This window comes from Oryctolagus cuniculus, chromosome 1 (genome assembly GCF_051225735.1).
Source record: "Oryctolagus cuniculus isolate XC-2025 breed Fujian yellow rabbit chromosome 1, ASM5122573v1, whole genome shotgun sequence".
NCBI lineage: Eukaryota > Metazoa > Chordata > Mammalia > Lagomorpha > Leporidae > Oryctolagus > Oryctolagus cuniculus.
Genome location: NC_142867.1, coordinates 54,784,598 through 54,809,632, shown reverse-complemented (window position 1 = coordinate 54,809,632; position 25,035 = coordinate 54,784,598). Strand labels below are relative to the sequence as shown.

The 25,035-nt window shown below is 55.3% G+C and overlaps 1 protein-coding gene across 3 annotated transcripts in view; it reads right to left on the bottom strand.

The window, feature by feature from the left end:
* GALNT18 (polypeptide N-acetylgalactosaminyltransferase 18) overlaps positions 1 to 25,035 on the bottom strand; it is a 353,053-nt gene that overhangs the window by 159,440 nt on the left and 168,578 nt on the right. For all 3 annotated transcript variants that reach the window (XM_008266222.5, XM_089328724.1, XM_089328721.1), the window contains exon 2: positions 11,829 to 12,021. In XM_008266222.5, the coding sequence (XP_008264444.1) occupies positions 11,829 to 12,021 (193 nt within the window). The remainder of the gene's footprint in view (positions 1 to 11,828; positions 12,022 to 25,035) is intronic.

The following is a 25,035-nucleotide window of genomic DNA, read 5'->3' as shown; positions in this document are numbered from 1 at the left end:
GTGTCCTCCCCCACAGGACGAGGAAGATACAGCCCTGATACAAGACCCACAGGAGGCCAGGCAAGGAGAATTGCCACAGTCTCCCGGGCCATTCCTTCCCCATCAAGCATCGCCTCGCAGGAAACTGACTGGCGCCCTTCCCTGCTCCAGAAGGCACTCGGCTCCCACCTTCAGCGGAGGTGAATGAAGGGCGGGGCAGCAGGTACAGCCCTGGCCCAGGCCCCACCGCAGCACTGAAGGCTCCAGGTGTTCATGGCCCGAGACTGCGTTTGGCAGCTCCAGAGGTGGGGGCGCAGAGAGGTTAGGACGTGCGATAACCAACATAATAGCACGGGGCCTGCGCTCGTCGGTAATTAAAGCGCTGCAGGATAGCAACGGGCCTGCTCTTCCTTAATGAGGAAGGCTGCCGGGGAACCGGCACTGAGCAATTGGGAGAAACCGCCGTGGGGCCCCAGCCTGCTTAAGAGCATGAGATTAATAAACTAAAGTCGTCATCACTATGGTTACCAGAAATGTACAGAAACTTCTCCCATTCTATTTGCAGCTCTCCTTTTCTCTCACCAGAGGGAGGGAGGGAAGCGAAAGCACTGAGCCTTTTCCCAAACTTGTGATTCTGTTAAAACCGTCAAGTTAGCAGACTGGAGCAGAACGTGCTCACGCTTGTCCTTGATGGGATAAATATTTACTGAGGTCCTTCCATCGGGGAGACACTGCTGTTGGCACGGAGGGCGTAGCGGGAAATGGACAGAGGTCCTGTCCTGGTGGAGCCTATGTTCTGCCCCGGGGAGCAGAGAGACACAGACGCTGACAAGTGAGCAATTTTATGTCCAGTAAAGCAGGGTAAGCAAGAGGACCGCAGGACGCCCTGGCAGGAGGCTGGAAATGTAAACGGCGCCAACAAGTGAGTTCTGCCAAGGCCCCGTGGGGCTGGAGATGAGGGAGCCCACTCATGACCTGCACTGAAAAGGGTGGAGGAGATGGGAGGCGCAGGGAGAGCTTTAGCGAAAGGGAACAATTCGTAAGCTCATCAGACCCTTTCAGAAGTATTTGTTGCTGTTTCTGCTGTCCATGCGATTTTTATAACATCGGTTAAAAGATCTGTGGTGGATCAGTTCTACCTAGCACTTACACGCGGCAATCAATCCAGCAGCCGGGCTCCCACGAGGCACGGACGCCGACCAGAGATGGGATTAATACACAAGCTACTTGCTAATGGCAGTCGACCAAACAGCATGTGGTCTTGCTCCCTTTACATCCAAGTAGAGCGGACAGCTCCCAAGAATGTCGGCACACTGGGGTAATCTCCCATCTGCCCCTGCCACCGTGTTGAAGGCCACGCCCCTGACCTCTGCTAGTGCCCTGGGTTTTCTCTGCGCTCTCACAGCCAGCTGCATGCTTGGAGCTCCAGGTGCTAAACAGGTGTTCCTCAGAGACAGGCGCCCACTGCCCGCCCCGCCCCTCTCCCCTTCTGAATTCTGGCCGTGGTAGCTGCCTCGCTTCCCCTTCTGTGCAGGACAAGCTTCACCTCTCCAAGTAGCAGCCACGATGGCCTGAGCTGCCAGCCTCTGTAGGCCTGTCTCCTGGTGATCCCTCTCCAAGCAGAATTGAAACGCTCTATTGGCTTTGCAGGCTCAACCCTACAAGTCACTATTTTCATGTGACTTTTTTTTTTTTTTTTGACAGGCAGAGTTAGTGAGAGAGAGAGAGAGAGAGAGAGAGAGACGTAGAGAATGGTCTTCCTTCCGTTGGTTCACCCCCAAATGGCCGCCACGGCCAGAGCTATGCCGATCTGAAGCCAGGAGCCAGGCACTTCCTCCTGGTCTCCCATGCAGGTGCAGGGGCCCAAGCACTTGGGCCATCCTCCACTGCCTTCCCCAGGCCACAGCAGAGAGCTGGACTGGAAGAGGAGCAACCAGGACTAGTACCCAGCGCCCCAACCGGGACTAGAACCCGGAGTGCTGGCGCCGCAGGCGGAGGATTAGCCTAGTGAGCCACGTTGCCAGCCATGTGAGACTTTTGACTATCAGGTTTTTAATGGGAAAACTCCATGGAGTTTAACTGGACACCTCGCCTGTTGCATCATCATTGTCCGTATGATGATCTGCCTCCCTCTGCTAGGTGACCCTGCTATGTCCTCACCTTATACCAGGGTCTGGTACATCTTAGGTACTCAGCAAATGCTTCTGGAATAAAATGAGGTGAACAGGTGTGTTTGTTTCATAAGCAGCCTATATGTTACACTCATGCTTCTGACCTTGGAGCAGTCCTCTTTCATACAGGAGAGTCAGGTGCTCTCCCCACTAGCAGGTTCTTGTTCTCTGGCCTCCTTCCCCCTGAATTCACGGCCCTGGCTCCTTACACCCAGCCTCTGGAAGCTCTCAGTTTCTTCACACGGTGCCTAAGCAACTCTCCAGGCCTGGCTTCTGGAACTCCTAAGTCTTCCTCTCCCCCTCCTCTCTCCCGCTCAGGGCCTCCAAGCCAGAGCCCCCCCGCTGGTGGCCTCTCTGCACATCACCTGCACCCTGCCTCGCCCTTCAGTCTTTCTGCACCTGACCTGAGATCAGTCTGGGTGAATAGGGAAGTGCAGGGTGGGCAGGATGAGGAAGATGGGGTGGGCTGGCATTTAGGGAAGGAGCACTGGAGGGGGAGTGAAGGCAGCCAGGTGCTGCTCCCAGCTCTGCCCCTCACTGAGTGACCACAGACCGGCCCCTTCACCTCTCCACACGTCTTCATCAGCCAGTAGGGAGTAGGAAGAAGCTATCTCTTAGATGTCTTCTCTCTACCCAGTTCAGAGTCTTCTATCTCACAGCCCATCAAGGAAAAAAGCTTGCAAGCCTTTCCTCCTCCCAGCCGACAGCTTGTCCTCACCAAATGCCCTCACTACACAGGGAAACCGCTGCAGCCCAATTTGCCCAGGATCTTCCCAGTTGTAGCCCCAGAAGGCCCAAGAAAACTAGGATAACTGGTCACCCTACGACTAGTCCACAAGATTCCTGAGGGAAGACGCTGGCCTTGTGCACAGCCCAGAACAACTGTACAAGCAGCAGGCATTCGGTTACTATCTGTTGAGTAAATTGCCTTGCAAGCTCCCCAACCCACGCATCTGCACAACCTACGACCATGGTTCCTGTCTTCATCTCAACGTTGAAGCAGAGCTTACATTACTGAGGTGAGGAGACAAAGAGAGGGAAGAAGAGCACGCTGGGTAAGGCGTGCACATGCTTGCTGCCCTAGCCCCATCATCAGTGCAGGCTAAGGAACCCAGGACAGAGCCTCCAGGCCACAGCCTTCGTCCTGCAGCAGAAACACCTCCAAGCACCGGCATGGAAGGGGACTGCTCAGCCCCGGGACAGCGCTGCCGCTCTGCAGTGTACAACTTGCTTCCCCTGCGAGGCCGGCGCTGGCCACGTGGACTTCACCTGTTGTGAGTGTGTCATGGAGGTACTCTCCCCTCCACATGTGGCCACCAGCTGCTCTGCTCCACACCTGCCCACAGCAGGCCCCTCCTCTGGCTCGCCCAGAGCCACACTTCCACGGCCTGGGTGGCGTGGCCGCCTCTGCCCCTGTGCTTTTCCAGGGGCTTCTGCAGAGTGGGCCAGAGGACAGGGAGCTCCAAGGAGCCATGCAGGCACAAGGAGCCTGTCCATATCTAAGCTCCCTGAAAATGCCTCGTTGTACAAGGCTGATCCCTTCCTCATCTTCTGAATAGGCATAGTCTTCTGTAAAATTCAGCCATAAAAGTTCCCTTTTTGCATTTATTTTTGGTCAAAGTCGAGCCATTTTCCACTGGAGATAGAGACAGGCATTTCTAGGGTGGAGGCAGGACACGCTGTCTACTAGCTGGAATTGATGGCTGTGATAAACTCTGCTGTATCGATCTCTGCCCACAGAAGGGGATGCGAGGACAGGGAGCAGCAGCCCAGCCTCCCCGTGGAGTGCCCCCAGGTCACCCTGGGTTGTTTAGGAGGCAAATTTTTATTCACAGCGTCAGCACCATTTCCTGCGAGAGGAAGGAGAGCTGGGGAGGACCAGGTGAGGCTGGGCATGGGAGCAGCCTGACAACCATTGCTGGGGCTGCACACTTCCCGCCGGGGTGGGCAGCTCCCCCCTGCCCTTGGACCTCGGCAAACCTGCAGGCCTGAGTCCCTCGGAGCAGGTGACTCTCGGGGGCTGCCTGTCCTGGGAGGCAGAGGGGCTGGGCAGAACTTTTCCAGAACAAAAACCAAAGTAGGTTGTGAACTGGCATCTGTCTGCCAGTGGACAATGGCAGCAGGGTCCGACCATGCCAGGGCCCAAGGGTGGCAGAGGAGAGACCCCCTGGATAAAGTGAGAAGGTGCCACTGCCAGGCTGTGAGTTCCCCGAGGGCATCACCCTGCCCCCTCTTTCTTCCCGAGCATCTGCAAGGGAGGCCCTGCCCGCCCTGCGATGGTCAGCACACACAGGTTCCGGTGTGCACAAACCACCAGGGGAATACACCCAGGGAGACAGTGCAGCCCCAGGAGCAGCAGTGCCTTCTTAGCCCTTCACGGCCGCCCATGTCCTCAGTCCAGTCTCCGATCTCCTACCTGTGCCATCGGGACTGGCCCGGTCCTCTGTCCTCACTTAGGTACACTTCAGCTTCTTCCATCTCTTTCTAGATTACACAGACTGCCAGGCCTGTAAGTTTCCAGACTGCAGGACTGAATGAGACCCCACGATGAGGACAATGTGTAGATTTGTGCTAAGCATGGGAACAGGGACGCCTGCTCCCTCCCTCTGGCTGTGGTTACAGCCACAACTTCTACCACCAAAGGGCTGTATCGTGCTTATGGTGCTTGCTGCCCAGCAGGGTCCTCTGGATGATAACAGCAAACTGCGGCACATACTGAGTGCTTGCAATGGTCCATAAGCCACACGAACACACGCAGATACTTTTCCTTCCCACAGGCCTGTGTGGTAAGTGTTATTATGCCCATTTTACAATGGAGGCAAATAGAGTTGGAGTGGTGAGTTATCACGCAGGGCTTAAACCTGGGCTCTTAGGAGTCCAAAGCCTGTAGTCACAACCCCTGCTGAATGGTAGCCTCTACCTTCCTTCCCATGTCCCCCAGGAATGTGTGTGGGACACAGTGGTGGTGTTCCTGGCAACCCAGAGACCTGGCGGCTGGGGGTGGGAAGAGAATGGAGGAGTTGCTTCCAGGCTGCCGATTCTGCGAGACCAGGGAGAGGACGGTGTGGACACAGGTGATAAACACCACTGAGCACTGGAGGCCTGACACCGTCTTCCTGACACACCGCTGCCTTTGAGATAAATAATCCTGGTGACTCCTTGTGTAAAGGCTGCTGTGTCTTCTGCCCTGTGGCCTTGCTGCTTGGCCCACAATCGATGGGATGAGAGACAGACCCTTGAGCCCGGGTAGTTCTCAAGGGGCTGGCCCTCAGCGTGAGAGGCAGCCCAGCACCGGGTCTGCTGCAGGGGAGGCTGGACATGAGATAACCTAAGAAGGCAGGAAGCGGGGGTCCAGGCCACAGAACACTGACATGAGCACACGAGTCGGTGTTAGAGACACAGCCGAAGAGGAACAGAGGACGGCAGACTGAGCCACACCGCCCTTCTCCAGGCCTGCAAGTTGGCTTCTGATTGTGGTTCTGGGTCCGCGCTGGCAGACAAACCCTCCCCCGCCTCCACCTGTGGTCACCTGCAGATTCAGTTCCTTACAGAACCCAGTAGAGTAAGACTCACTTCACCTCCTGGGCTGGCCTAGCTCCCCCGGGACAGCAGCCGCCTCGGCTCTTCTTTCATGTCACATGTAGGATATCACCACGTGCTTTGATGAGCGATTATTTCACAGGGAGCAGTGTCTCCACTCGACTGTCGAGATCAACACCATGTCTGCACAGCAGGCACCCCCGGTGCCTACACAGGGTCTAGCACAGAGGAGAAACTCAGACAGCAGCAGGTGCAGGAGGAGCCCAGCTCTGCAGGTGGACGTTCCAGCACGACCTGATGGCAATGGAATCCCTGAGTGGTGCGTCCCCTCCAGTGAGACTGGGTCACCACGCAACAATCGGAGGGATGAAGAGGGGACAGTGGAGGCAGGGACAGGGCACTTAGTATAGCCCTGGCCTAGCCGTGGAAGAGACACGAACATCAGCACAGTGGTTTCACAGCCTGCAATGCAAGAGAACTGGGCCGGACCAGATCTGGGAACAGAATTTGGCACAGAAATCGCCGACAACTTCCAAGAACAGGTGATCATTGCCATACCCAACTTTCATCTAGAAGGAGGTCAACAAGCTCTCAGGTGACTGCACCAATGTTAGAGGAAGGATCTGCCATGTAACGCATGGAGCGTCAGGAGGACACAGGGAAAGGAATCACTTCCAGTGCAGGCAATGCACAGGACCTTCTAGAGCTCCGGGGACTGTGGGATCCCTGGGCTCAAAACACAACATCCCAGGGAACACCAGTCAGCTGGCTCTGGTGGGAAAGCCACGTCCGGGACCACATGTCTCTGGATGGAGGGACAGAGGGTGAGTGGGCCTGGCCTGTGGCAACCAGAACTGAGGAATGTGGAGCAGAACAAAGATTCCAGGGCAGGGGAAGACAAGTGACATGGGAGAATGGGACGCCGCTGCTCTCCAGCAGAACTGAGCTCTGGCACAGCCTCTCACACCCAGAACTCTGGGGCTGGGCAGAAATCACACTCTGGGACCCCCCAGGCTGTTCTGACCTGCAGTGCCTGCTCTAGGGAGACAGCATGCTCCTGGCCTGCCACTTCCCACTCTGATGTCTGCATGGAGCCCCGGGCTCCTCTGTGGGCTTGGCTGTGTATGTGTCTCATTGCTCTCATCTACAGCTGTGCAAAATTAGCCCAATCCCTTTCCCAACCGCTCAGGCCCTCAACCAGCTGGCAACCTGAGAACCCATCCACCTTAACCCCTGGGAGGGAGGCGCACGCACTCCAGGGGACACTGGAAAGAAAACCTCACTGCGGACAAGGCCCACTGCCTCTGAAGCTCCGCCAGCAAGAACAAGAAGCGGTGCCTGCCCGAGGCTCTGCCCTGAGCTACCTGGGAGGCAGGCCCAGCGTTGCCATGGTAACACAATAGGCCAGGAGCCTGAGACCTATTGCCCCACTCTGCTCCCTGCACCCACAGTCCTCCAGAGAGCAGGCACGCGGCCCTCAGGCGAGCCCCTGAACCCTGTTTGGAAGCAAAGCTCTGCTTGTGGCAGAGACGCTGCAGGCAACCTGTCGCTGGGGAACGTGTGGGCACTGAGCGGCCACCTGCCTGGCCCAGTGGCCACTGCCCTCGCTGCCCAAAGCCGAGCTTGCTCCAACCCACGGACCTCCCTTCCCCACAGCCCACACCCCACTCTCAGCGGCCCCCAGAAAGTTATTGCCTCCATCCTCCCTCTCTGCCATCAGGCAAAGGACTTCCGGGATCCCTTTCTTAAACCTTCCTCTTGGAAATCAATGATGTGAACTCAGATGCAGCCCAACAGACAGACCTCAAGTATACAGCTGGACGAGTTGGGACGGAGCCGTGGGCCTCTGCAGACCACACCCCAGGGCAAACTTGATGTCCCTCTCTTTGCCCTGCCAGGCTCTTTGAGAGCCTGTGGATGAGGAGAAAGAGGGTGGATGCTGGGAGGAAGGGCCCGTCTTAAGCCACAGCTGGGGACAGGCGGGAGGGAGGGAGCCGAGTCCTGCCAGGCTGGAGGCAGCCGTTCTTCCATCAACCCTGAGGGGCCTCTTCTCTTCCAGGAAGAAACAAGCACCCCTGCCCAGTCCCGAGGTCTGTGATGTCGCCAGCCATGTCCAGTGTCCCCTGGGTCATCCCACCTCGACGACCCAGGGACCTTCAGCCCCCGCCACGAGGTGGGGAGACTGAATGGCTTGTTTATTTCCCCAGAGGCCAATGGGCCCCATGCCCTGAAGTTTGTCCTCTCTCTGCACACATGAGCTGGAAGAAACTGCTGCTGTCCCCGCATCTCCCTTTCCTGGGAGAGGACGGTCAGAGGCTCTGAGGCAATGTCACTCTCCAGGCCCCGCCTCCCTGCCACTGACGGACAGGACTTCTGTGGGCCATCAAATTCAGGCCTTGATTTACTTGGAGCCCAGGAAAGGGTCTCCCCTCCCCCTGCCCCGGGCCCAGAGAGGGGGTGCAGCGCAGAGATCATCAGCAGGTGTCCTGGCCACCTCCCTTGCCCTGTTGCCACCTTCCACTCTGGTTTGTCAGGGGAGCTCCTGGGAGCTGTCTGGTGCTTTTCTAGGTGCCCAGTGCATGTGCGATGCTAAGGAAGTGTTTGTGGGATGAGTAAATTAGTGAAGTCAGCAACCAGATGGATGGACCATCTCCTTCTGGGGATGCTCTGTGTCTCACACCCTGAGCGCCCTGTGATGCTGGCCAGGTGACAAGGTCAGATGATGTCTTCCAGCACTAAGAAAGGAGACGACACAAGGGACTGGTGAGAGGTGAAGGGGTGGGGGTGTCCCAGGATTCTGAACACCCACTTTCCAGTCCAGGAATGAAGCTGGGCATAACGTCGGGGTTAGTGACCAGAAGAGCACAGCAGGAGGACCAAGAACAAAGGGCAGATCCCAGACACCCCTCCAGGTGCAGAGGCCCCCAAGGGCAAACAGGAGTTAACCAGCGGCCCTGGGGTTCCAGCCAACCCCACAGCCAGGCTGCAGGATTCTCCTGGAGACAAGGGGGCTCCTGCTCATCCACCTCGGGCCAAATTCCAACAGCAGCTGTAGCTGAGGCCTCAGCTCTGAGCCCCGGTAATGGGTTTGATGTTCCCTAAAATAATGCTCCTTCTGCTCTCCCAAACTCTCAGGGGTGGATTATTAGAGCGAGTCTCCCATTCAAATCGACACTTTGTGGCAGTATAGCACAGTGGTTACATACACGGATTCTACTGCCAGACCGCCTGGGTTCACACCCAGCTCTGCCACCAGTAGCCCTGGGCAGGCTACACCATCCTCCTGAGCTTCAGGTTCCTCTTGTGTAGAATGGAGACTAATAACAGACAGTTAAGCAAGAAGTTAAAGAGTTAATAGAAATAATGTCCCACACACATGCCTGAAAACATGGCTCATTTGATACAAATGTTTGCCAGCTAGTTTGAAAGGGGATGAGGGTTAAGTTATGGAAAAGATGGTTCCAGAATTCCAGAATGAATTCAACAGGGTGTGCCTTGTCACAGGCAGGACTGTTCAGGTTGTCACAGACACCCGGAGGCACTGTTTTACCTAAGAAGCACACCCTGCTTCGAGTGGCCCTCGCAGCTCTCCCGTGCTGGGCGTGTGTGCCTCTGAAGTGGCACTGAGAGCCTTCTCCATCCACACGTAACGACAGACGGCCCATTGTCAAAGCCACACGCACAGAGCCCCGTGTGTGGAGTGAGAAGGTTCAGCTCTCTCTGCCTGACCTCAGAGATTGGGTTTTTCTGCCTAGAAAGGAGGGTGGACAGAAGTCACCTTGCATGGGAGGGGGAGGTGCGCAAGCCCTGAGCACGGTGCAGCTCCCTGCTGGGTGGCAGGCTGGCTTCCGTGCTGCCTGCTCACGCAATCGTGGCCTCCAGGAGTTCAGCAGGAAACTGACTCCGCCCATGAGGGTCCTCCCTGTCCCTCGGGCAGCAGGATGCTCTCTCAGTGAAGGGTGAAGCGCTCGGCCGAGCTGTGCCCCCTGGAAATAAACACAGATGTGGGCCGATGTCCCGCGCCAGGATCCGGCCGCTGGTCACGAGGGTTCAAGGTTCGGTTTGGCCCCGTCTGTCACTGTGACCTCAGACACACCGGCCCTCTCTGCTTCCTGGTTTCCTCCACTGGGAATGGGAAGACTGCACCCCGGCCTCGTCTACTGGCGTGGCCCAAATAGGGAGGTTATTGCCGTAAATGCCGGTGATCGTCACGACAGGTTGGAGTCTTTAAGATCCACCCTTCCCTTGGCTTCCTTTGTACTTTCTCTTTAAATCTGAACATACACTGAGCCGGGCCTGTGTCTTGTGCCAGATCTGGCTACAAAGTCCACAACAGCTCTTCCATGGGCCAAGGGTCGCGGCTAAGGCCCCCTGCAGAAACCAGGGGGTTCCAGCTCCTCCTGGCAACCCCTCTTCCAGAGCCCCCATGTCCGACCTGCTGCTCCCCCATCCCCAGGCCTCCCATGAGACGGAGGCTGTGGCCCTAGTTGAAGGCACCTGCAGGCTATGCCCACACTCCAGCCCCACCTTGGCCGTGGTCCAGTCACCCCTGGATGTGCGGAGGCCTAGACGCCCTCCTCCCTGCTTTCCTCTGGCCCCATTCACCTGTTCCCAGCTCTGAGTCAGCACACACACTACTCTGCTCAGGCCCTTCCCCACCAAGCCTCACCCCACAGAGTCAGAGCCACACACCTTGTTGTAACAGCCATGAAGCCCCACTCCTGGGATGCTCAGGGTCTGGAGTCTCCTGGGGTCTGTAAACAGCACTGATGCTGAGTGCACCCACAGCAACTCTCATTTAATTGGTCTGGGTATGGCCCTGGCATCAGCATGATTTGGAAGCTCCCCGATGAGTCAAATGAACAGCCAAGGCGGAGAACTTCTGCCCTACTTGATCCGCTTCCTCCTGCCCCTCTGACCTCATCTGCGACAACTTCCCTCGTGTTCCAACCACACAGATCCTTTCTCTTCTTCAAACAAGCCAAGCATGCTGCTACCTCAGGGCCTTGGCACATGCTGGTTTCTCTGCCGGGGCCGTTTCTCCCCGTGAGTGTCCACGTGGCTTGCAGCCTCATCTCCTCCAGGTCTTTGTTCAGACCTCACCTTCTTTAATGATGCCTTCTCTGACCACTCGTAAGAATGTACACTCCCCTACCCCTATCCCAGGCAGTCCCTAACTCCCTCTCCTGAACTTTATGTTCAACGTAGCAAATCTGCATGTGGCAGATTTGACTTGGTTTGCTTGTTTCTGTTCCCACTCAACCTGAATGCAGGCTCTGTGAAGGCTGAGATTCCTCTCTCTTTATCCAGACTATGCGGGCATGCAGTAAGTGCTTAATAATTACCCTTTACAAGCCTATACACTCTTCTCTCCTTTTGTAGCTCCTCAGTGGCCCTTTTGTTCCTACGCCCCAGCCAAGTTCTCTCCCTCTGGGTCCAGGAACAACCAAACCCAATTATACAGCACACAGCAGGTACTCAATAATGTCTACGGGGTGAACAGAATGCTTCTCCCTAAAAAAATACAGCCTCCAAATCCAGTAGCAAGATCTTGCCCAAAGACTCCAGATATACACGCATTATGGTCTGTGGTTTTAAGAAAATTTTAAAATCAGGAGAAAGAGGGGAAAAGCAGGTGTGGGTGAGCTCACCAAAGTTAATGAGATTTTCTCAGCTGTGGCACGTGCCCACATTTTTAATAATTAGGAGTAATAAAAATTCTAAGTGACCCTTAAAGGAACATCCTCGTGTGACAAAGAGAGAAGTCGACACAGGCATCTCTGTCGGGCATAACGGCTTGTTAGTCCAGGAAGACGGATGTACTTTCAAAAACTAATTTACAGGGGGAAAAAAATTGCTCATAAAAATGCACGTAATTGGGTTAAAATGACATACGAACGGGAATGCCAGATGATTCTAGTGCCCTTAAGGAGTAAATCAGGTTATTAATCCTCAAAAGCTCTCATGGAAGAAAGCCCTTCTCCATGCAGCAGCTGGAGAAACTGAGGCAGGGGGAAGTGGGAGACTTGCCTGGTGCAGGCTGAGAGGAGAGACCCATGTAGACGCCAAGCCCAGCCCCGGCCCCACCCTCCCCATGGGCTGCCCGATATGGGCCCCCCACCCACCGCCTCTGCTCACCCACTGGGTCTGAGGTCGGGCAGGGGCCGGTCGAGGGGCAGGCGGTCACTGAGGTAGGCGTTGTAGCCGTAGTACTGGAACTGCTTCAGGGCCACGCGGCGGCCTTCGGGGCTGAGCTCCTGGCCCCAGTGTGCAAACAGAGAGGAGTCTGTGAAGGGCTCAGCCTCTGCCTCCTCAGGCTTGGCGGGAGCCTCTGGAGAAAGAAGGGACAAGGAGACAGAGGGTCAGAGTGCACCCCCGTACAGACCACATCAACCCCTTTCCCCTTCCTCACAATCTCAGCCCCTTCTTTGGCCGGGGAGGGGGGTTGGAGAGAGACTGGAATGTTCACTCCTCCCTAAGACTCATTCATCCATAAATCCATGCATTCATCCATCTAGCAAACGCCAAGCATGGGAAATGGAGAAGTGCACTCAGTGGGGTCTGCCAAGATGCTGGTGCCCAGGACCCTGACACCCAGGCACCCCAAGGCTTCAAAGCAGAAGCCCCTCCCTGGCAGAGATGTTAGCCTCAGGGCTCACACTGAGCTTCAGCCTTGCTTTCCGGCCAGCATCCCAGGCCCTTCTAGTCCTGGGCCTGCCCCCTGCCAGGCCCCCTAGCTGGGGTCCACTCCTCTGCCCTGCCCTGCCAGGCTCCCTCGTTCCCACTGCCTGGCTCCACTGCAGGACGTCTACCTGGCTGTGAGCAGCGGCAGGGCTGCTTCCAGGCTTCCCCACCAGAACAGGGACTCAGTGACACAGGTGGCCCTGCTCACCGGCCCCCAGGTGGACCGCACAGAAGCAGCCCCTGACCAGGTCAAGGGCAGCTCCTAGTTTCCCAGCACTGCCCTGAGAAAGGGGAGGGTGCATTACTGGCCACAGAACAGAAGCTTTGGAATCACACAGCCGTGGAGCATGTGGAGTGTGCTCTGCCACACGCTCCTACGTGCATGGCAAACGCTCACTCTCCCTAGGCTGAAATCCCCCCACCCGTAACACAGAGATCTTTATATCCACCCAACCCCGGGAATTGGTGAGGATTACATGAAATAATGTATATACTGCACTTAAGTCAGCATATGCCTCGACGCAGTGCACAGTCCCTGATAATTGGGGCTATTACAGCAAGGGAAAGTCATTTACAACTCTCTCGTATAGCAAGGTAACGGACAGATCTTGCCAGGACACAGGGTGACAGGCCAGGACTTGGGAATGAATTCCCTGTGACAGGTTGTCACGTAAATCATTCAAGGTCAGAAATCAGAGAAACTGGACAGAGATGCCAAGCCCATTGGATGGCACCTTCCATGTTCATAAATATGTGATGTAATAAGCAAGAGATGGAGCCAGGAGCATGGAATGAGACAGAGATCAGAGAAAGCAGAAGCAGGTCAGGGACAGGAGAGCCAGACCTGGGACACCTTCCAGTGTCCCCTCTCTGTGTGCCTGGAGCCAATGAGTGTACAGCACAATTAAAGGTACAGGCCGGCGCCGCAGCTCACTAGGCTAATCCTCCGCCTAGCGGCGCCGGCACACCGGGTTCTAGTCCCAATTGGGGCACCGGATTCTGTCCCGGTTGCCCCTCTTCCAGGCCAGCCCTCTGCTGTGGCCAGGGAGTGCAGTGGAGGATGGCCCAGGTGCTTGGGCCCTGCACCCCATGGGAGACCAGGAAAAGCACCTGGCTCCTGGCTCCTGCCATCGGATCAGCGCGGTGCGCCGGCTGCAGCGCGCCGGCCGCGGCGGCCATTGGAGGGTGAACCAACGGCAAAGGAAGACCTTTCTCTCTGTCTCTCTCTCTCACTGTCCACTCTGCCTGTCAAAAAAAAAAAAAAGGTACAGGCTGCAGAGAGGCAAAGGGCTACAGTTGCAGGTCTTCAAGGCCAAGGAGCTCAGAACTATAGATACCACTATTTGTTCATTGTTTCAAAGGTAGAGTTACAGAGACTGAGAGGCAGAGGCTAAGAGGGAAGTCTTCCATCAGCTGATTCACTCCCCAAATGGCTGCATAGCCAGGGCTGGGCCAGGCTGAAGCCAGGAGCCAGGAGCTTCAAGCAGGTCTCCCATGTGGGTGCAGGAGTTCAAGCACTTGGCATCTTCTGCTGCTTTCCCAGGCCATTAGCAGGGAGCTGGATTGGAAGTGGAGCAGCTGGGACACAAACCGGCACCCATATAGGATGCTGGCGCTGCGGATGGTGGTTTAACCTTCTATGCCACAATGCCATTGCGACACCACTGCTTCTTGGGACACTCTCCTAAGAGCTGATCTAGAAGAGAGGAGGCAGCCTGGCAACAAAAGGGGGAGCCTTCCAATAGCCAGGCTCCCCCAGCACGGAAGGGGTGCTCAGCAGCAGCAAGTCTCCAGCACGCAGAGTGCCCAGAGGCTGTGCAGTGTAGAGGGACCCACGCTGAAAGCAGAGAGAGCATGCTGATGCCAGTGAGAGAGAGGCAACAAGACGTGGAGGGGCAGTTGTTTAGGTTAGCAGTTAGTTCACCAGTTAAGACTCCCACGTTCCACAGTGGAGTTTCTGGGTTCAATTCCTGGCTCCGTTCCTGATTCCAGTGTCCTACTTATGCACACGTTGGGAGGCAGTGGTGACGGCTCAAGTAATGGGGTTCCTGCTCCCCTATGGGAGACTCAGATTGAGTTCCCAGGTCCTGGCTTCAGCCTGGCCTATTCTTTCCTATTGCAGGAATTTGGGGAGTGAACCAGCAAAGGGGAACTCTGTCCCACTCCATCTCTCTGCATCTCAAATAAATCAATCAAAGTTCAAAAAACAAATAAGACACGTAACAGAGTCCCAGTGCCGGCCAAACTCACTGGGGGAATTTGCAAAAGGCCCATCTCCTCTTGGGAATGCCTGCTCCCCGTTGGACACACACACACACAGGTGACTCCGGGCTCTGTTCCCAGCATTTCTCACACTGCAGCTCACCTCACACTATGACAGAGGAACCATCATCACCTCCATTTTACAGATACAGAAAGTCAGGCACAGAGAGGATAAGACACCCAGCCAGGCTCACATGGAAGGAAGTACAGTAGCTGGGGCTCAATCCCGGGGAGTCCCAGACAGTGGCTCTGGCACCACACTCTATGGTCTCTATGTGCAATGGGTTGGCATACATGTGAGTTCCACAGACAAACATGATATATCACCCTGGTTACCAAACTTCCTTAAAGATATAAAGGGAAACACCTACACTGAACAGATGAGGATACACTGGGGGATAACATGCAAGTCGTGCATGCATTTCTATGAACAAAGCAAGAGAGTCTTCAGGATCGTGCTGGCCTGCCCCGTGCTCCATTCCTGAACTCGGGGACCACATGCTCATCCTTCTGCCCTACTTGGCGTGTGCGAAGGGAGGCACAGCCTCGCATGATCTTGAAGGTCCTTGTTTCCTTGTTATCTCTGGGAAGATGTATGACTCACTCGTTTGGAAAGGGGGCAGTAAAAATCTAAATCAGTGAACCAACTGAATCATATAATATTTAAAGGAAATGCAGTTTTATTGCTCTCCAATGCCCAAGTGGATATTACCAAGTAAAATGAGATCAGCTAATGAAAAAAAATTATGATTCACAATTAGGCCTGTGTTGCATAGTAATGGATTGCAAACATATTTGAATCCTGGGTGATGTGTGTACCATGTTACTCAACATGGGTATGAATGGCCACAAGCTTGAACCCAGTGGGACCTGAAAAAGACTCTGTCTCTCTCTCATTGTCCACTCTGCCTGTCAAAAATAAATAAATAAATAAATAAATAGACAAATGAGGCCCATGATCGAGGGAAGGAAGCAGTATCAGTTGAGTTCCTGCCAAGAGCCAAGTACTGTGTTCTTCAGCCAAGGCTATCTGTCCTTGTCCTGATGGGTGTGGGCTCCAGGAGGACAGGGCCATGTCTGTCTTGTTCCTGCTGTATTTTTGGCTCCTGCTATATGGGGCTTGATGCGTCATTTTTGAGTAAGTCAGCTCATAAGAAACCCATAGCAGTGCATTTTTATATATGAGGAAACCAAAGATGGAAAAGTTAAACAACGAATCCAAGGTCACCCAGCTCATCAGGGACAATCAACAACAGTCTGGCTTCCTCCAAATGCCACAGTCTTTCCTCTGCACCACAGGTGTCAAATCACAGGCCAAGGGACAAATCTGGACCACCACCTCTGTTTGTAATAAAACTGTGTGGAAACACAGTTGCATCCGTTTGCACATCTTGTCTGTGGCTGCTTCAGAGCCTGCAGGGCAGAGTTGAGTGGGCACGACAGACCATACAGCCCACGAAGCTGGAAACACCAGCGTGCCATCTCTGCTCTGCACCTTACCGGTGGTTCCCTTAGGTATGGAGGCCTTGCTACGTCTAACTCCATTCCTGTTTTCTTTCCCTTCCGAAGAACAAGCTAAGAACACTGGTGGTGGAGTCAGACTCCTGGGGTTTACCCTGCCGCTGTACCATTTACTGGTTATCCTGAGCCTCAGTTTCCACATCTGGAAAATGGGGTTGCTGACAACCACACACTCCTCATAGAGTACTAAGAGGGACAGTCTGTGGTGCATGGCAAGCTCTTAATAAGCACCAGCTGCTGAGGACCTACAACTCCACAGGTCCCTTGGGGTGCTTTTACACCAACCCTGCTTGAGTTTAGATGGAGAGATGCCCCTGCCTGGGAGCCCCAGCCCTGAGACACACTGCTGCGGGTAGCCCCAGATGAAGGAACTCCATGTCATTGACAAGTGACCCACTCTTAACTGGCCAACTCCCTTCTCCAGACTCACGCAGTTGTCCAGCAAAGGCGACGTGTTGAGGGACAGAGAGACCTCAGGGAAGTGAGTGGGCTGGGTCCTCTACAGGGGTCCAGGGGAGCCTGGACACATTGGGTGGCAGCCACACCCTGGGATATGTCTCTGCCAGGGACAAGGCACTCCTGTGGTGGTGGTTGGGGGGAACTTGGGCCAAGGCCCCTTTGGGGGCCCAGCTTTCTTGAGTGTGTCTGAGCATCTGGCAAGGTGACTCAAGAGAAACAAATATCGAGGGCTCATTCAAGGTGGAGGTGAGCAGGGCACAGGGCGCTGAGCCCAGCCGCAGAGCCAGTGCACTTGAGGGATTCTGTTGACAGCCGGGAATTTGCTACTCCAACCCGTTCCTCACCCAGCCCCTGCACGCTCACCTGGGGCTCAGGGAGCGATGGGGAAGGCTGAAAGAGCTGCTGCACCAGACAGCCACACGGGGGGCCCAGGTGGCGTTTCAGTGACACAAAAGTGGCAAAGCCTCCTCCCACCTTCCCTGACTTGCCGTGAGCCAGGCGGCTGGGCAGGTGGGGAGCCCTGGCAGGGGACCCTGGGCCAGGCTCTCATCGCCATGCTACCTCCCTCCGTGCTCAGGAGTCTGCAATACCTTCCACCTTCCCTCTTGACTCCTGCAAGAACCCGCCCGTATCAGAGGGCCCAGCTCCTCCTCTGCAGCCACGCCAGGAGCAGCCAGCGCATGACCTTGGCTCAGGCAGCTCTCTCCCCTCCCTCTGGGTGTGCACCCCTTACTTCCTCTCCTTTACTCAATAGCCGCTTTCCTGGCAGGGTCTCTCCTGCAGCCAGCCCCCTTCACAGCAGGTGCACACTTTCCCCATTTGTACTGCTTGTCCCTTGTGTTTCTCTCTCTCCTGACTACACTATGAGCCCTGAAGTCAGGAATTTGCTTCATTTTCAGCTGAATCCCTGGTGCTTAGAGCAGCACTCGGTGCTCAGCCCATGTCAGTGAATGAATGAGTGTGGTGGGAGCAGCAGGTCATGGTGGGAGTCAGAGAGCCCCCACCTGCCGGATGCCCCAAACCCTTCAGAGGGAGTAGCACGGCAATTGGAGCCCTGTCCCTTCATGCCAGTGCAGGTGCGGCCAGGGCACATCCTTGACACACCTGGTTTACCTGTGCTCAGCCTTGGGCAGCTGCAAGGCATCGGTGGTTGGTGGACAGCCCCCACTGCTCTCCTGGGGCTCCCTGGTGGTCATCCTTATCCCACAGAAGTAGCTGGCATCTCCCCCAAGCATCTACAAGAGGACTGCACACTGAGGGAGTACCCAGGAACCTCTCCCCTCTCCCCACTCCCCTTTCGACTCTTGCCTGGAAGGGCTCCAAACCAGAAAGAGGTCACTGAAGATCGCAAGTGTCCTTCCTTCCAGAAGCCCAGGTGCAGAGGGTGGCAAGGTGGGGAGACCCAACATCTCCCAACCAGCTGCCCCAAGCAACCTCTGGAAAGCACCCAGCCTGAACCACAGGGCGCCGGGGAGTCAGGCCAGGTGGTCTCTCCTGTACCAGGCCTCAGCTCTTGGCGTCCTGTCCTCCCTCCTGAGTACCCCCCGTCCAGAGCATGCCACTGTGACAGTGACAGGGATGGGGCTGGCTCCATCCTTGCCCTTGACTTTTCTCAGGCAAATGCTGAGGGACCCCCTCTGAGGGGCCCAGGGAGCAGCCATTGCTGCTCACCCCAAGAATGCCCTCACGGGGGCTCCTCCATACCTGCCCTTCCCTGGTTGCTGGGCCTCGGTGCTGCCAGCTCTGCCCACTGAGGGCAGCAACACCTTTTGCCAGCTAAGTAACAATTGTTTATACAAGCTTGTTCAGTGCCAGCCTAGTGCTGGGGTCTAAAGACTACTGATAGGTTTCCCAGTCCTCTCGCACCATTCGATATGGCAGGAAAGGAAGACATATAGTGAATGCCATCAACGTTCCCGTGGAGGGTGCACAAAATGCCACGGGGTCCCTGAGAGTGTGGAAGAAGTGCAAGGAGGGCTCCCTGGAGGAGGGGATATTTGACAAACCCTGCAGAATGGGTGAGACCTGCAGGCCCACTCTAGGAAAGACCCCCATCCCCCATGGGAGGGGCCAACAAGGGCAAGATGCAGAAGCAGGAGAGAGCCCTCGGTGGAGTTCAGAGCCACTGGACAGAGGGCCGTGCAGATCCAAAAGCCAGGAAACAGAGGCACAGCTGCCAGGAACTCAGCAGGCCTGGGCCAGCCTGTGGACAGGGAAGGAAGAGCCGTGACAGAAACCAGAGGCTAAAAGCATGGGATTTGCCCCGTCGTTTGAAGCAGTTCCTGAAGCTTACATCCCAAAGTCAACACGCAAGTGTCACCAAGGGTAACTGCCCTAGGAGGCAGAGCACAGGCCCTGGCCTTGGGTGTCTACTGTGCAGCCCTTGCCCTTGCTGATCCCCTAGTACACTGTACCCCAACTCCACTGCAGGTGGCCGGGCTGGGCCCTGCTGCTTCCCCGGGATGTAGATCATATCACTCCCGTTACAGATGAGAGGAAAGTTCAGCTCAGGACACCACAGGGCATATCATGGGCTGGCTTGAAGATGCAGAAACTTCAGGCCCCAGGGGGCTACTTGCTTGGTCTGTACTCTTTCACACCCATTGCTAAACTGTGGAACACCTTCACAGCGGCGGTGAACAGCTGTTGTGAAGAGTCCCTCCAACCCGTGCAGCTCCAGGTGCTCTGGTCCTCTTCTCAGGAGGCTCCATGTCTCTTCACGGTAGCAGCTAAAGGGCCCAGGCCTGGCCAAACCAGAGCCCCAGCACCCTGCTGCTGCTGCTGCATTAAACCTCCTGCAAACCAGTGAGTGCCCACACCAAGCCTTGCTGGCCAGTGTTCAGCCATTACTACCACTTGCTCAGGCCTTTCCCTACATGTGCTACTGTGAACAGGAAGGTTTCTGGAGACTCACTCTCTCAGCTCATCTGCTTCCCCATGGGGGAATGATCTGGTGCACGACCTGTTTTCCAGAAAGTTCTACCCATGATCACCTGGGGCCTCAGGAAATGCCACAATATGGGCTCAGAGATATGCCCTCAGTACCCGACACACAGCCCATTAATGAGAGAGGAAATTTACAGCTACATCCTGACAGCCTCCATGCTAATTCACAGAGACAGGAGGGAAGTGGAGCAGGAAAGGGCTTGCAAAGCTTTGAGCAATTAATGCAACAAAAGCCGTGGCTCCAAGCATTGTCACGGGCTAATGGGCCAGGGAAGAGGAGCACATCTGGAGACCCTGCCAATGCTGCTGAGGCTCCTGAAGCCACTGAAGCTGAAAGCGGAGCAAACACCTGCATGGGGTGGCTGCTTCCATGGGAAGTCCCAAACAGAGGGCTGGCCTGCCCGGACAGCTGGCTTTTGCTCTATGGCCTTGGCCGTACTGACACTGTACAACAGTGGCGAGGAAATGGGCCCTGCAGTGAGACAGACGTTGTAACGCTGCCAGCCCTTTCTGGGACCAGGTTGCTGGAGATCCCCAGCTTCTGAGGCCGAGCCTCTGTGCCAGCGCCTGCCTGGCCGGCTGCAGGTAGGTGGGAATTCTGAGACGCCCATGGCTTTTGGGGGGAGTTGCAAGAGAAGCTGAAGCCCAGTCCTCTTCCTAAGTGACAGCCCAGATACCAACAAGCCCTTGGGTCTTAGGACATGGCAACAGGAGGGTCACATTGCACAGAGGCAACCAGAGGTGAAATGGTTTGGGGTTCCCCCAGGGGGTCTCTGAAGACCCCTAGCCCTACCCACACCAGGCTCTGCTTCTTAGAAGACTCCACTCTGCTTCTAGTCCCTAGGTTTGGTTACTTTGCAGGAGGTTTTCCCAGGAAACTGGTGCCTGCTTGCCTCTTGTGGTTTTTACTTGGTTTATGACCCTGTCTATGGCAGAGGGACCAGCTAAAAAGGCTTTGAGGGTGGGGAGGGAGGGAGGCGGAGCTTTTGCCTGGCAGCAGGTCCTGTTACCATGGCTATTTCTGTTTCTGCCCTCAGGCCATGCTCAAAGTGTAAGCTTCAGGGGCTTAGTGATGAAATCCAGAACCCAGTGACTGGAAGTGTGAGAAACTGGGACAGGCAGAGCCAGGAGCCAGGTAACACCTGCCATGGGCACTGGGGCCCTACCTCCAACACAGGGAAAAGCACAGGTCCTGGTCCTCCCAGAGTCTTCTCGGGACCCCTTCCATCCCTACTCCTGGGTCTGCCATTCAGTCTCTGGGCAAGACCCAAGACCCCTTCCAGCCTCTGTCTTCATATGGAGAAACAGGAGTGGACCGTGAAGCTCCAGAGGGAGCGGTGGTGAAGCGAGCTTTTGGAAAGCTGAAGTCTGAGCATTAAGTCGCGGAACAAGCATTGCCGACCACTCAGATAAGAAGTCCTTTGTTTTGTCTTAAGATTTATTTATTTGAGAGACAGAGTTAGAGAGAGAGAGGAAGAGATAGAGAGCAAGAGATTTTCCATCTACCGGTTCACTCCCCAAATGGTTGCAATGGCCGGAACTGTGCCGATCTGAAGCCAGGTGCCAGGAACTTCTTCCGGGCCTCCCATGTGGGTGCAGAGGTCCAAGCCCTTGGGCCATCTTCCACGGCTTTCCCAGGCCAAAGCAGAGAGCTGGATCAGAAGAAGAGCAGCTAGGACTCAAACTGGCACCCATATGGGATGGCGGCATTGCAGACAGAGGCTTAACCTATTTGCCATAGCACTGGCCCAAGTCTTTTCATTTTTAAAAGGGGGATTTTACAATAAAAAATTTTCAAAATATGTATTATTATTTTTATTTACTTACTGTAAGGCCGAGAGATAGCGAGACAGAGACAGATATTTCCCATCCACTGATTCACTCCCTAAATGCCCATAACAGCCAGGGCTGGGCCAGTCTGAAATCAGAAGCCAGGAGCTCCATCCAGGCCTTCAACATGGGTGTCAGGGACCCTGCTGTCCCACAGGGTGTGCATTAGCAGAAAGCTAGAATCCAAAGTGGAGCTGTGGGACTTGAACCCATATACTGATATGAGACATGGATGGATGTCCCAAGTGGTGTCCTCACCACTGCACCAAAGATCCATTCCAAAGCACTTAAAAAAAGAGAGATTTATTTACTTGAAAGACTGAGAGAAAGAGAAAGAGAGAGAGCTCCCACCTGCTGCTTCACACCTCCCAATGCCTGCAATGGCCAGGAATGGGCCAGGCTGAAGCCAGGGCCTGGAACTACATCCTGGTCTCCCACACGTGGTGGCAGGTGCCAAAGCACTTGAGCTAACATCATCTGCTGCCTCCCAGGGTGCAAATTCACAGGAAGCCGTATCAGAGGCTGAGTAGGCGGGACTCAAACTGGCACTCCAATATGGGATGGGGGTGTCCCAAGCAGCAGCCTAAGCTAACCCTCTGTGCCTCATGTCAACCCTACAAAGACTTTCATAGACTCATCTGTGGCTCCCAATTAACCTCTCAAATTTTTTTTGAAATTTATTTCATTTTGTTTAAAAGGGAGACCAGGACAGAGATCTTCCACCTGCTGGTTCACTCTCCAAATGCCCACAAAGCCAGCAGCCAGGCATGCAGTCTGGGTTTCCCTCATGGATCGCAGACTCAAGCACTTGAGCCATCATCTGCTGCCTCCCAGGGTGCACGGTAGCAGGAAGCTGGATGGGCACCAGCGCCAGGACTCAAACAAGGCACTCCGATACAGGATCCTAACTGCTGCACCACAGGCCCGCCCCCCAACCACGATAATTTTTTGAAGGGGTTTCTTCTCCTTCCATGCCCTTTAAAAAATGTTTTATTGGGGCGTAATTTACATACCATAAAATTCACCCATTTTAAATGTGCAGTTCAACAACTTTTAACAAACTTTTTTTCTCCACTCTGGAGATGCCTTGGTGCATGCTTTATTTGGAGATAAAAAGAAATGGAGTAATTGAGCGTCCAAAAACGTACATTTCTCTCATTGGCTTTCAGTAAGTTCCTGCCGCCTGGGGAGAAGTCACCATTACTCCCACATCAGAGCCCGGTGCTGGGGCCTCTCTGGGAAGCCTGACTGCACGGCAGTTCTCCCCAGCACTGCTAGCCAAGCGTCTACATCACCACGCTGGGAGCAATGACACCAGTGACAGCTGGACGGTGGCATCCGCTCGGTCACCTTCAGCCTGGTTGCTGGGCCGCCTGGGTTTCTGCCTCCTGAGCCCTCCTCTTCCAGACCTCTGGCCTGGAGCCCCAAATGCTGGCCTTTGTGGCTGATCCCATCCCAGGCAGGCACTGAGACCCAAGGGAAGCGGCCGGCCGGAGGGGCAGAAGCCTCCACCGACACGTGAACCCCAACTCCCTGGGCCTCTGCCTCTCTTGCAGAAGACGCAGCTGGCTTTGTGCTCTCTCCGGGGGAGGAGGGGGACTTCAGCACCTTGTGGCCCTGCTTTGCCTACACCTGCTATGCTTCCACGTGCCCTGGGCTCCCCAGGGAAAACGTCCAGGTCTTTTCAAACACCCTTAGATGTGTGAAGAGCTCTACTGACTGTGAGTTAATGACCTGTTCTGCCGAGTGACAGGCTGCCCTGCTTCTCTGCCCCAAGGGGTACCCAGGACAGCGGTGGGCCCACCATCAGGCTTTCTCTCCCAGGAAGCCTTGGAGCTGCTCAAAGGAAGAAGTGCAGTCTGCTAGGAAAAGGCTTGGAGCTGATCAGAAGGAGGGCGATTGGACATTCTCAAGTCTAAGCCCATTAAAGTCTTCAGCACAGGGACGCTATTCCTCATGGCACAGGCAAGTAGGGGACAGATTCCTCTGGCCCACCGGGAACATTGCAGGAAAGAGGCAGGCCTCTGCAGAGCACCGAGTCCCGAGACAGGGTGGGGTCTGTGGGCAGGAGCAGTGCCCCTTGCTAGGGCGGGCTCTCTGAGGGCTGAGTCCACCAGCCCAAGGGGCTCTAGACTGGCCATGTGACTTGCATCAAGCTCTTGAACCTCTCTCAATCTCAGTTTGTTCATCTGTTCAATGGGGCTAATACCATCTACCTCTAAGCTCGTTGCAAAGAGGATATGAGGCTTAGCAAACCACTAGGCACACAGCAAGTGGATTCGGTTCCTACTGCCACAGTCACTGTGGGGAGCAGCCCGGACTGGACTGAGTTACTGGAATTAAGACTTATTTTATGCATCTGCTCTCCCACAATATGGCGCTGGGAGAGAAGTAAACAGCTTCCGCACAGCTGCCTCCAGTTCAACCAATAAACTGTAGGACTTGCTCCTGATTGGAGAGCAGCGTGCTCGGCGTGTGGGCAGCCGAGTTAGGATTGGCAGAGGAGGACTATAAAGGAGGAGAGAGACGGCATGCACCAGGAACATCTAAGGGGAACATCTGAGGGAACACCTGTGCAGCCCCCGAGAAAGAGCCGGCCGGCGGTGTGCCGCTCCCCTGCGGAAGTGGGGAATGTGGCCAGGGGGAACTGCCCTTCCACGGAGGTGGAAGGGATAGTAGCCAACCCGGGAAGAACCAGCAGCAAACCCGGGGAGGGCCGAGCAGACGAAAGGAACAGTGCAGGGTCCTGTGTTGCTCCTCCACGAAGAGGGGGAGCGACAGTCACCTGGTAGCTTCAAGCAACACAAACTCATCAGCTTGCCATTCTGGAAGTCGGAAGTCTGACATGAGTCTCACTGGACTGATGTCAAGGAGTCAGCAGGGTTGTGCTCCCACCCCCCACCCAGGGCTCAGGGGAGAATCTTTGCTTTGCCGTCCCAGCATGTACAGGCTGCTGTTTTCCTTGGCTCCTAGCCTCTTCCTGAAACATTCCAACAGGAGGCAGAGTCCTTCCCACACCCCAGCAGGGATCTCTCATGCCCCCCTCTTCCACATTTCAGGCCCTCCTGAAGTTTCCCAGGTAGTCTCCCTATTTTAAGATCAGCTGTGGGCCGGTGCCACGGCTCACTTGGTTAATCCTCCACCTGCAGCGCCGGCACCCCAGGTTCTAGTCCCGGTTGGGGCGCTGGGTACTAGTCCCGGTTGCTCCTCTTCCAGTCCAGCTCTCTGCTGTGGCCCGGGAGGGCAGTGGAGGATGGCCCAAGTGCTTGGGGCCTCTGCAACCCAAGGGAGACCAGGAGGAAGCACCTGGCTCCTGGCTTCGAATCAGCACAGTGCCAGTCGTAGCGGCCATTAGGGGAATGAACCAACGGAAGGAAGACCTTTCTCTCTGTCTCTCTCTCACTGTCTAACTCTGCCTGGCAAAAAAAATTTAAAAAAAATAAAGATCAGCTGTGAGTTAACAACCTTCATTCCATCTGCAGCCTGCATTCCCTGGCATCAGGTAAGGAGATGGCCACTGGCTCCAGTGTCAGGATGTGCACAGCATGGGGAGCAGGAGGGGCGTTCTTCTGCTTCCACTGTAAGAGTTCAAATCTCGTGGTTTTTCCCAGCTGTGAGCAGGAGATCCCAGGGGTCAGCATTT